The 13569-nt window shown below is 36.0% G+C and overlaps 2 protein-coding genes across 2 annotated transcripts in view; both read right to left on the bottom strand.

The window, feature by feature from the left end:
• hpse (heparanase) overlaps positions 1-13569 on the bottom strand; it is a 221766-nt gene that overhangs the window by 59620 nt on the left and 148577 nt on the right. The gene's annotated exons all lie outside the window — the stretch shown is intronic.
• The window catches only part of slc45a2 (solute carrier family 45 member 2), a 68353-nt gene that overhangs the window by 40172 nt on the left and 14612 nt on the right, over positions 1-13569 (bottom strand). Inside the window, exon 3 of the mRNA XM_022666534.2 lies at positions 47-396. Within this exon, the coding sequence (XP_022522255.2) occupies positions 47-396 (350 nt within the window). The remainder of the gene's footprint in view (positions 1-46; positions 397-13569) is intronic.

Here is a 13569-nt window from a genome sequence, read left to right as displayed (position 1 = left end):
ATGAACGCAGATGCAGGCCGGGAGGAACCCGGGCGAGAGAACTGACCTCTTTGCTGGGCTGCTTGGCGCTGGACGTGACGGCGTTGGCCTCGCTGAGGGCGGAAAAGGAGCGAGGCCGGATCTCAGGTGCGGGCACCGGGTCCTTGGGCAGGGCGCCGTACCCAGTTCCGTTAGAGGCCAGGATGAGCGGTGCGGTGGGGGCGGTGGACTCGGAGGTGTGCTGCTGCTTCTTCAGAGGGGTTTCAGGGATGCTGAAGAGATGCACGGTGAGGAAGAAGCCCCAGGTTATAGCAGAGAAGAAATAGATGACCTGGTACTCGGATCCCAGCAGAACGCCCAGAGCGGAGTGACCCCAGTCCATCGCACCAATCAGGTAACCAAACGCTCCACCCAAACCTGCGGGGTAACAAAATACATACAGGCTTTTAAAGAACTTTAATCAGTTTCTTTTTGTTTTATTCTATAAACTACAGACAACATTTCTCCCAAATTCCAAATTAAAATTAATATATTTTTTTTATTTAGAGCATTTATTTGCAGAAAAAGAGAAATGGCTGAAATAACAAAAAAAGACGCAGAGCTTTCAGAAAACAAGTTCATTTCATAAAGTTTTAATAGTTCAGAAATCAATAATATTTGGTGGAATAACCCTGCTTGTTTTTTAATCAGTTTTTTTTTTTTCATGCATCTTGGCATCATGTTCTCCTCCACCAGTCTTACACACTGCTTTTGGATAACTTTATGCTGCTTTACTCCTGGTGCAAAAAATTCAGCAGTTCATCTTGGTTTGGTTTGATGGCTTGTGATCATCCATCTTCCTCTTGATTATATTCCAGAGGTTTTCAATTTGGAAATTCATCAAAGAAATTCATCATTTTTTAGTGGTCTCTTTTTTTTCCAGAGCTGTATATATCAGTTATAGTGGATGTATTAAAAAAGGTGGTTCATTTGTGATAAGAAGCTGATCATACCTCGATCACACCTGACTATCAGATGAACTCCTCTATGTTTGAGCTAAACAGCTGTTCAGGTGCGGTTTAACCTGATTTATTACACAGATAATAATAATTACTACAGCTATTAATTAATGCTTATCTGTGCTGCTGCTCTATGCTAAACTACACTGAAATATTGTAATTACTAGATAGATGGGTGACTGAATGCTGTTCTACACCAATAAGAGTCCTTGGGCTAGACTCCTAACACTACATTAGCCCAACTCGAGTATCACAGAATCACAGTATCGTTATAATATCATACAGTGAGATACCCTGTGATCCTTTAATTCCCACCCCTACAAAAGACCTGTCGGCACGTCAGTGTAGTATATCCCCAAGTTCACCCCACCTTAAAGTCCTGCGTATCCTGTAATAGACCAAACAGCATCAATCATCGTACAGCAGGACCTGATGCAACTGTGTGAAACGTGTTTCAGAGCAAAAGTGTTTCCTTTAAAAGACACGACTTCAGAACAACAAAGCAGCTGCTGCCGAACGGAAATCTCCAAACAGCTGAAGAAAGAGAGAAACTCCGGTTCTGAGGGGAGATCAGAACACAGGGTCTGATAGGATGATGCTGAGAAGAACAAGCTGATGCTCTGACAGTTTTTACAATAAAACACAGTCAGATCACTCCACTGATTATATAGAGGCACTGTGTATTTAACTGTGTATAATAATAACAGACTGTAGTTCTGTATCTGTTTTTCTGTATATTTTATTATTCTCTTCCTTATTTTCACCCTGTTCTTCAATACTCAGAACCTACAAAACCACCACAGAACAGCTGGAAAAAATGGAAAAAAAAAAAATATATATATATATATACGTATATATATATATATATATAGTTATTTAAATATAACAATACTGTAATTAAACTATATGAGAAATAATTAAAGTATATATATTTTTTTCCTTATGATTATATTTTTGCTTTATTAAGCATTATATAAATACTTTTCAACAAAGAATAATTTATTTGGCTGTGCTATTTTTGTAGTGGTGATGTACTTAATATAAATATATAAATATATATATATATATATATATATATATATATATATATATATATATATATATATATATATATATATATATTTTTTTTTTTTTTTTTTTTTTTTTTTTTTTTTTTTTAGCCCTATCCAGACAGGATTAATTGCAACTGAAAAAACAGGAGGACCAGTAAGTTTTTAGGCTTTTTCTCAGTCACATGACATGATGATGATAGATACTTTACTAATCCCCACAGGGGAAATTCATTTGTCCAGCAGCAACAACTATACAAAAATATACAAAACAAAACACAAACCACAGAGTACACACGTCAACAAGAGGTGTTGTACAGCCTTATGGCAGTAGGAATGAACGACCTTCTGAACCTCTCAGTTTTATGTTGCAGCGAAAGGAGCCTGTTACTGCGGCTGCTTTTTTGAGCAGCCAGAGTCTCATGTAAAGGGTGTCTGTTGTTGTTAAGGATGGTTTGCAACAGACACCTCACCCTCTTCTCCACCAGATCCCCCACATAGTCTACTTTCCCACCCATCACAGAACCACACTTTCTGATCAGTTTATCCAGCCTGTTACAGTCTCTCACAGTGATGCTGCTTCCCCAACAAGTCACCCCAAAGAACACAGCACTTGCCACGACGGAATGGTAGAAACTGCGCAGAAACTCACTGCAGATATTAAAGGATGTAAGCCTCCTTAAGAAATAAAGTCTGCTTTGTCCTTTTTTGTATACTGCATCAGTGTGCACTGACCAGTCCAGTTTATGGCTAAGGTGCATTCCCAGGTATTTGTAAGATTGAACGGTCTCAATGATTTGTCCTCCAATTTCCACAGGCCTGTGAGAAAATTTCTGTTGACGGAAGTCCACAATCATCTCCTTGGTCTTAGATATATTGAGGATCAGACCGTTTTTCCTACTCCAAGCTGTAAAAGCAGCTACAAGCTCCCTGTACTCCACTTCATTTCCTCCCTTCACATCACGTTCAGTAGCTCCTCCATTTCCACTCGCTGTTGTGTTTTTTTTAACGTGGATCTCCGTGGAAATGCCCAAGCGCCCAAAGTGTAATTACGGTGTGCGGCAGTGGACAAATACCTATTTTATTAAACGTGAGGAGACAAAACTCAGAGATGTGCGTCCGGACGGGACTAAAATTACCGGAGGAGCATGGAGTTCAGAGAAAAACAGTAGATAATTCAGCCTGTAATTTATTTATCAGAGGACGTCTGAGAAAAACACCTACATGATCGTTCTGGACGGGAATAAAATCACAGAGGATAAAAAAAAAACATAAAAGAGAAAATGACCCCAGAACCTCCTGAGAAACTAATCCCATCCGGATAGGGCGTTAGGATTATTGTACAAAGCTGGGTTTTGTTTTTTTTTATGATAAAACTATACTTTTAGTAAATTTGTCCTAAGAGCCTGTATTTTTGCCAAAAAACTGTACTTCAGTCAAATTTTATGGTAAAACATTAATTCGGCGTTGCTCATAGTAATTAATTTGTGCTTATTAAACTTGTGTTATGTGTTAAACTATACTTAAAAAGTTTAGTTTAGTTAGTTTAGTGTAGGTAAAATAACAGCTGATAGCAGCAGTGAGATATCTTGCTTTTTTGTTACCAGTTTATATATGCAACTTTTTGAAATGAATGTTATGTTAAATCTATACTTTAATCACACTTTTATTTTGTTTGTAATGTTCTGTTGGACAGCTCAAACAAATATACCTAAATTGTGTTAAATAGTGGCAAAAAAAACATATGACTACCACACTCAGTATGAATTTAGTGCATTTTTAGCGCAATTTATATAATTTTAAAATACTGATCCAATTATCTTCTCAGCAGTGCCTTTATTAAGTTAGAAAGGCGTGGTAATCGTGGAAGGCTTTTCTGAAACTGAGAAATAAATATACTGTAGATAATAGGGCTTCATATTGCATCATCTTAGACTGCTCATTCATGAAATAAGATATTCAACAGGGTATTTTTTATTTTATTTTCATTTTTTATGGGAAAAATCATCACAAGGGCCAATTTCATCACTTTTAGTGATATAATTGATAAATTGCATGCTGAATTTCTCTGAGATAATTTATAAAGCTCCTGCGCATTTGGAAAACAGCTCATCTTCTGCTCCTCTGACTCACTTTGTAAGTTATACTTTAATCAAATGACCAATAATAAAATCAATACATTTTTTTATATTGTCTAAAAAAATGCAGCATTTATTAATGATGTTTAAAAGTACCATGTATTTGTGGACTAGTCTTAATATGCAGATCTTCAGTCTGATTTATGGTGAAAGGTGTTGGAAATAAATGGTATGTTAAAAAAAAAGTCTTTTTATTCAAAATATTACTACAAATAATGTTTTTTTTTTTTCCAGGAATAAATATTTTTTTCCCAGATTCTTGACACCATTGGATATCCTTTAGAGTAAAACACACTTTTAAGTTTCAAAAAAATTAAAGGAAACCCCATTGTAAGGCATTTATAGGGCAATACATCACATTTAACTCCATCCTGACAGTTTTGAGCTAATTTTAAAAGCATAAAGCAAAGTCTGACTTCATTTTTCATAAAAAGACAAACGCATAATAAATTCCCTGGAGTGTGACGTTTTGGGAAAATAAATTCTAAACCTAATTGTTACTCTCTTGTTTCTTGTTTTGCTCATTTCTTTATTTGTACCTACAAGTGCATATAAAAACAATAGAATAATTGGTACTTTTGGCAGCATGGGCAGTGTGCCAAGTCCTGCTGGAAAATGAAATCCGCATCTCCATAAAAGTTGTCAGTAGCAGAGGGAAGCTGTAAGATATGAAGTGCTGTAAGATTTTGTGGGAAAACAAAACTGCACTGACTTTAGACTTGATAATAAAACACAGTGGATCAACACCAGCAGATGACAGACATGACTCTCCAAACCATCACTGATCATCAGTAAATTTTACATTTCATTTAAAGTAAATCAAGGGAGCAGAGTCTGGAGGAAGAGTGGAGAGACACACAGTCCAAACTGCTCGAGGTCTAGTGTGAAGTTTCCACCAATCAGTGATGGTTTAGAGAGTCATGTCTGTCATCTGCTGGTGTTGATCCACTGTGTTTTATTATCAAGTCTAAATTAGTTTTTGTACATTATTGTGTGGAACACTATAAACTGGTTATGAATTGTGTTTTTTTTTTTATCAGATTTTATCAGTGATGTAAAATAAAGTTTCTGAAATGGTAATCCAATGTTTGATACCAATATTTTGTTATCTCCCCATTTAAACAGATGGAAAGCTGGTCTTGACTATAAGGACTTTGATAGGGTATATAGAATATACAATAGATAAACAGATAAAAGTGATCATTTCTGTGACAATGACAGTAATTTAGAATTTTGAACAATTGGATTAGTTAAAAACCTGATATGAAGAAACATACAGTATCTACACAATATGGACAAAAGTTTCTGGACACTAGGGCTGCACGATATTGGAAAAATTAGACATTACATGTGCTCTTTTTTTGGCGATATATATCGCGATATTAAACAATGCAGGGCCCATGTTGTCATCAGCCCCGCCCCCACCTGCACACTGTCTCGCATCTGGACCAATCAAGAGCTGAGTCAGCGTCGAGCTCAACTCAAAACCTGAGTAAAACAGCGAAACTACAGTAATCGTCCCTTTAATCAGGCATTTAAATGGCTTTTTAAAAGGTAAATAAGAGTGTTTGTTTTTCTGGGATTAAAAGTGTGAATTCTGCTGTAACTGGAAATATCTGCAAAATCGCAAAACTGTGCTGGACTGAGGTGCACAGCTCTCCACACGTGCTCACGTTTACAAGCACGTGCCCAACCATGTGGATGGAGGCCATGAGGTTATCCCTCCCCCTCACCCTTGTGCTTCTCAGGCAGCAGCAGCCTGTCACTCACACAGACACAGAGACAGCACTGTGCATCTACTTCAGCTTGTCTCAAGTATCAAAACGTTGCAACATGACGTGTTTGATTTAATTGCATTAAGTGACGTCGCACGTCCTGCGATGTGACCATTGCGCATGCATCGCACATCGCGATGACGATCCTTAAACGATATATCATGCAGCCTTAATGATGTCTGAATGACTTTCCTCTTGTCTAATAGAATTTATAAACAGTTTTTTTTTATATTGATCTTTGTGCAAAAACACAAAAAAACTGTAGAAACAGCATTTATTTTTTAAAACACAGTTTGAGGTATTACTTTGCTACATTGTGATTATCACACCATGGCTTTATATAAAATATAAATGCTAATCTAAGCTCTAAACTGTACAATGTTTGAGAGAGCGGCCAGTTGAAAGACTTTGCTGTTAGAGATCAACAAACTCAAGCTCCTACAGTTTGCCAGAAATTCCTATTAAACTTTCAAAGGGATTATTTTCTGTGGTCAGATGAGGAAATAGAGCTTTTTGAGTGTTTGGATTTACACACACATGGATTACATCCATTAAGCTTGTGAGAACCTTACACTACTGCAAAATACCGCAAAGTACCTCAAAGTACCTCAAAGCACCTGATGATGTTGAGGAAAACCTGATTAAATAAATGGACTTTATAAAGTGCTAGCTGCTAGAAAGCTTGGATGGTTTTCTCACCTGAAATTCCATTTAGCAATCTTAAAAATATTAAATAAAATTAAACCAAAAATACTCTGTAAAGCATTTAGGTGGCTCTTATCTAGAGTGCTGTTCAAACTTTAAACTTATCCTGTGCAACAGTGGGAACTCTAGGCCATTCTTTTTCTGGTGCGGAACTGATGAGTGCCAGTTCCATCATTACCATAACATTTTTGATGTTCTTTGCACCGACTGCACTTGAGGATACTTTCAAAGTTCTTGAAATGTTTCGATTTTTTTTTTAAACAAATTTTTCTTAATTTAGTTGAGTAGTTGTTGCTTCTCATACACTCAAACACTTTATTAAGAGACAAGAAATTCAAGTAATTAACTCTTGATTAGTTCAGCACAGCTGTTAAACGAAAGCCTGAATTCCAGGTGACTCTACCTCATAAAGCTGACTGAGAAAATCCAGCAGAGATGTGCAAAACTGTCTCTATCTCAGCGCAAGATGTGCTACTTTTTGAAGAATGCAAAATATAAAACATATTCTGGTTTGTTTAACACTTTTTTGATGACTAAATAATTACATATGTTCTTCATAGAATTTATTTGTAACTGGCACTGTAGATACTGCTACACATACATCTAAGTTAAAATATAATTTTAAATTTGTATTCTTTTTATTATCATTACATATCAAAAAATAGCTTGATTTAACCCCTTAACAGGCCCATTATTTCTGTCAATTTTCTGCCTGATATTACACCACTAACTCTTTAGGATTTTTATTCAAGCATTACACATTTCACGTTTGATAAGGAACATTACTACTGAAAATCATAACTGTTATATATTTAAGCAAATATTTAAGTAAATCTGCAAAAAATGTCAAAATATATTGAGTAAAATCATAAAATTGGTTATTTTCTGAACTTTTCTGAAAATTTAAACAGTTTAAACCTTTAGTTTTTTTTATGTTTGTCTAGTTTTTTACGTCCTTATTTTCAAACCTGCAGAATTTGGTTTGATTCCTGTTTCAGATCTGGAATTATTATTAAGTGGAGTAGAGAATTTTTTTTTTTTTTTTTTTAGAATATAAATAAATTATTTTACTTATCACCTTGTTATGAATAGTGATTTTTTTGCATCAGATTTTATTAGTGATATGAAATATGTTTTTGAAATGGTAATCCAATGTTTGGATACCAGCATCATTTCGTTCTCTCCCCATTTAAACAGATGGAAGGCTGGTCTTGATTAAAATAATTTTCATAGGGAACAATAGAAGATAGAATAGATAAACAGATAAAAGTGATCATTTTTGTGACAATGACAGTAATTAAGAAGTTTAAAGCAACTGGAGAAGTGAAAAAAAAAACCTGATATGAAGAGACATACACTTTTCCATACCAAAACCTGTCTATTTATTGTTTATTCTAAAATGAAAGATAATAAAAAAAAAGTTGGTTTTGTTGTAATATCTGTATATACTTCCCAGGGAAGGCTTTTTTGATTTTTAGATCATGAATAAAATCGTAAAATTGGTTCTTTCCTGAAATTAATAATATTATTTTACTTATTTTATCACCTACACCTGTAGCTTGTATACAGTTTACAAGGCATTTTAAGGGGTTTTAATGTTTAAATGTTAATTTTTGTAAATAAAGCTCAAAAAAACATGAAATAGTAAATTTTCTACAGAACGTTTGGCTCGTATTTACTTGCCTGGTTAATATTTGTGGAGGGCAGTGGACTAAAAGTCAGCACCAAAACCCAACCTTTAAAATCACCATTTCATCACATTGTGACCTTTACAATCTCATAATGTGCCTAAGATTATAATAAGACAGAAACCAAACAATCCACCCACACACACACACTCCCACACACACACTCACACACACTCCCCACACATACACACACACTCACACACACACTCAGCCTGGGGCAGCGGTACGGCTGATCATGTGCCTGCACAGCTCCAACCCATGATTCCAGCACATGACTGAGCCTGGGCTGGATTATAGAGTGCACTGAGCACGCTCAGACCGACCTGCGCCTGCTTACTGTACCGCCACTCACACACCGTTTTACACTAATCACCATTACACATTTCCAGCCACCCCTTTTAAACACTTTAAACAGTTTAAACACCTTAAACGTGGCCAATTTGGCAGAACCGGCAAAAAAAATAAACGTGGAGAAAAGGTTTATCTGGTTCTCTGGTTCTCTGCCACATGAAAAGCACCTCTGGTTCATTAATAAGCCTCACAAAACGTGCTTCTTTAATTCTCCTCCAGCCTAATCTCTGTTTGCTGCCTCTGTAACACAGGCAGACTCAAACAAGCTCTGCTGCAGTTCTCTATAGGGAGGAAAAAGAGAGAAAAAGTAGGATGTATTGGATGTATTTTGGATTATGTGAGGAACAGTGATGGAGAGCTCCTCATTTTTCTGTATTTACTAAAAGATTAAAAAGTTCAATGATTCAATGCCTCAAAGTTTCAGTTTGGGATTGAAGTTTTGGTTTATAGTTTATATTTTAGGGATTTAAGCTCAAAATCCTCAGACCATAGTCAGGATCTTCATTTTGTTTCCCTCATTTTCCTGTTGGGGATTAGAGTTGGAATTCTAGTTTGGGATATAAATTTGGGATTTGAGTTAAGAGTTTGGGGTTCAAGTTTATGATTCTAGTTCAGGATTCTGTATTTACTAAGACATTAGAAAGTTCAATGTAAGTTTAAGTTGGGAGTTTGGGATTCGAGTTTCGAGATTCGAGTTTGGGCTTTGAGTTTGCTATTTGAGTTCGGGATTGGAGTTTGCGATACAAGTTCGGGATTTAAGTTTGGGATTTGACTTTGAGTTAGGGATTCACGTTTGAGATTCAAGTTTAGGATAAAAGTTTGGGATTCGAGCTTGGCGTTCAAGTTCGGGATTTGAGTTTGGGATTTGAGTTTGCGATTCGAGTTCTGGATTGAGTTCGCGATTCAAGTTAGGGATATAAGTTTGGGATTTGACTTTGAGTTGGGGATTTAAGTTTGAGCTTCAAGTTTTGGATTCGAGTTCAGGATTCGAGTTTGGGATTCGACTTTGAGTTGGGGATTCAAGTTTGGGATTCGAGCTCGGGATTCGAGCTCGGGATTCGAGCTCGGGATTCGAGCTCGGGATTTGAGTTCAAGATTCGAGTTCAAGATTCGAGTTTGAGATTCGAGTTTGGGATTTAAGTTCAGGATTTGAGTTCGAGATTTGAGTTCGAGATTTGAGTTCAGGATTTGAGTTCAGGATTCAAGTTTGAGATTCAAGTTTGAGATTTGAGTTAGGGATTTGAGCTTGGCATTCAAGTTCGAGATTTGAGTTTGGGATTTGAGTTCAGGATTCGAGTTCGCGATTCAAATTTGGGATTTGAGTTTGCAATTCAAGTTTGGGATTTGAGTTTGCGATTCAAGTTCGGGATATAAGTTTGGGATTTGACTTTGAGTTGTGGACTCAAGTTTGAGATTCAAGCTTGGGATTTAAGTTCAGGATTTGAGTTTGGGATTCGAGTTCGAGGTTCGATTTTGGGTTTCGAGTTCCCTATTCAAGTTCGGGATTTGAGTTTGCGATTCAAGTTCGGGATTCAAGTTTGGGATTTAAGTTCGGGATGTAAGTTTGGGATTCGAGCTTGGGATTTGAGTTTGGGATTTGAGTTTGGGATTCAAGTTCGGGATTTGAGTCCAAGATTCGAGTTTGGGATTCGAGCTTGGGGTTCAAGTTCGGGATTTGAGTTTAAAATCAGGATTAGAGTTCGAACAGAGCTCAATCCTCTGGCGATCAAGATCATCAAGATCTTAGTCTGCTGAGCCTCAGGCCGTGGTGTCAGCACCTCAGTCCGCTAGCCCACTCATAGCTCCTCATTATCCTGTACTTAGTAAAAGATCAGAAAACTCATTGAGAGAGTTTGAGTGTTTTGATGCAGTCGAGTTGCTCTTGTTTGGCCTTACGCTCTACAGAACCCTTTTAGCATCTTTATTTTTAGCGGTGTAGCCTCGACTTGTTGTCAGTGTATCTGGATGTGTGATTATAGTGATAGCCTTCCATTTATTCTACACTCAAACAATTAGGTTCTCCATCATCTCATTAAGCAGTGAGCCTGGTGATTCACGTCTCGGTGATGTGAATATTAAGCATATTTAGAGTGAGACTCACCTGTAAGATCTCGACTTTAATAACTTGAGTTATTTACAGGATTTGAGCAAATGAGAATGCATTAATATATTATTAACATTTTTGTCGGTGTTTACTTGTTTTTGCCTTCTTAAAATTCAAAGTGAGCTCATCACCCGAGCAGTTATCTGTTTTTAAGAAGGGGCTCAGGCCTCTACCTGCACATGATGAAACGCTGGGAAACCAGGCCAAGTGCCTTGGGTTCAACAGCTCCAGCGTGTGAACTTCACCGGACATTATGATTTAGGAAATGAGCAGGTGCTTCCTGCACATGGTTTCAAAACCTCTTGGCTGATGTTAGTGCTGCGTAATCCCACTCGAGGCTCTGAACTGATGCAGCCGCTCACGTGGTAAAAGCTGCTAGATTTGTTACCCCACTTCAGCAGGATGCTTTTATCGGTAACGTGCAGAAAACTAGAAAAATAGGCAGAATAAACATTTAAAGTAGTCGTTTCAATCAATTAAACAATTTAATCGGACTAATTACGACAATATTCTGCAATTAACTGCAATAAATCCGACTAGTTCTTCTTAAAACTAAAGTTTTTATAGTGGATATTTAAATGCAAGTATATATATATATATATATATACTTGCATATATATATGGTTAATTAAAATACTAGTTTACAGCTCTGGAAAAAAATAAGAGACCACTTAAAAATTATGACTGAAGGAGATGGATGATCACAAGCCATCAAACCACCAAACTGAACTGCTTGATTTTTTTGCACCAGGAGTAAAGCACCATAAAGTTATCCAAAAGCAGTGTGTAAGACTGGTGGAGGAGAACATGCCAAGATTACTTGGCAGAAACTCTATACAGATATATAATATAAGTCATAAAGATCTGTATGTCAAGAGTGTTGCTTCCATATATATTACCTATAAGGTGCTATGATATTATTTATAACATATAACATATGAAATACACAATAAAATGTGTATAAGCACATACAGCTCTGGAAAAAAATAAGAGAGCACTTAAAAATGATGAGTTTCTTTAATTTTACCAAATTTGAAAACCTCTGGAATATAATCAAGAGGAAGATGGATGATCACAAGCCATCAAACCACCAAACTGAACTGCTTGAATTTTTGCACCAGGAGTAAAGCAGCATAAAGTTATCCAAAAGCAGTGTGTAAGACTGGTGGAGGAGAACATGATGCCATGATTTCTTGTTCTTGTTTTCTTTGCATTATTTGAGGTCTGAAAGCTCTGCATCTTTTTTGTTATTTCAGCCATTTCTCATTTTCTGTAAATAAATGCTCTAAATGACAATATTTTTATTAGGAATTTGGGGGAAATGTTGTCTGTAGTTTATAGAATAAAACAACAATGTTCATTTTACTCCAACATAAACCTATAAATAGCAAAATCAGAGAAACTGATTCAGAAACTGAAGTGCTCTCTTCATTTTTTCCAGAGCTGTATGCTTGTTGTATGTTTGAGGGGACTTAAGGCAAAAGTTGTGGCTCTGAAATAAAGAGTACATGATAAATTGGATTTTTTACTTTATTATAAACATCTCAGCTTGGTTGTCAGGATTTCTAAATGAGAACTTAATTAGCTGAGTATAAAAGAGCGTCCGTTGATAGATCAGTTGATCAGTTTGTTTATTTGGAGCTTCAGTTTCTCCCTCTGTTTGGTTTGGTTTCACACAGGCATAAACCTAAACGCACCAAAATGCGCACCAATAAACCATGTGAGCACACTGTCTCCTCTGATTATTCAAAAGGATTTTAAATTAAATTTAAAATACATTTAGTGAGACGAATCTGTGTTTTAGTGTATATATCTGTGCAGTGAACTCTGCACATACCATGCTCTTAGTGTGTAAACAGCATGGAGCAGCAGCAGAGACAGTGTTTGTTCATAGCAGTATATTATCTGGCTAATATATCAGATTAAACTGTGCCTTATCAGCAGTTTAGCTCAATTATGTAATTGTGCTAAATGTAAATGTAAAAAATGTAATGTAGAAAACTTGTGTTTTTTTTATATATAAATCGGCATTGGTAAAACTGCCTATATTATTTTCGTGTTTAATTTAATGACTGTGTCCCTTAATATTGTTGTATGTAAAGCATCTTTGAGAATTTTAAAAAGCGCCATATATATAAAATGCATTATTATTATTATTATTATTAATTAAAAAGAAGTATATTTAAAACTTGTTGGCGTAATTAAATTGCATTAAAAACCTTCACAGCTCTAGTTTAAAGCAATTTATCTTAGCGGGAACTGTTTTCTGTTTTTATGAAACACTCTAAAATATCGGAGTAAATACTAAATAATAGAGTAATAAGGTTAAATTCAGTACAAATAAGGAGAAATCCAGTTTTCTTCCAGTTAGAAAAGCATACAGTTTGTTTCTTGGCTGACTTTTCTGTGAACTTCTCAGTGAAGCCACTAAATGGATTAATTCAGGTCCACCAGCAGCTCACCTGATTTACTTTAATGAAGGCTTGATTAGATAAACATGGCATTCGATGGGAAACTCGAGCGCTGGGCTTCTTTGTGAAGATGTCTGGGAACTCTTAAGACAACAAGCTGCTATATATTCTGAATAACGATAAAATAAAACAGATTATTTTTCTTTGTTTCTATGTATTCGAATGCTAAAAGGAAGCAGACACTTATCAATATCAATATGTTACACTGTTAACCCTTAAAACCCTACAGACGGATTTTCCATCCAAAATCTCACCTTGTGTTCTCAGCTTAATTACTCTGGAATCCCTTCACACATAAACATAATCCATAT

This window comes from Astyanax mexicanus, chromosome 17 (genome assembly GCF_023375975.1).
Source record: "Astyanax mexicanus isolate ESR-SI-001 chromosome 17, AstMex3_surface, whole genome shotgun sequence".
Lineage (NCBI taxonomy): Eukaryota > Metazoa > Chordata > Actinopteri > Characiformes > Acestrorhamphidae > Astyanax > Astyanax mexicanus.
The sequence above is the reverse complement of the archived record's forward strand: the minus strand, read 5'-3'. Positions and strand labels throughout refer to the sequence as shown.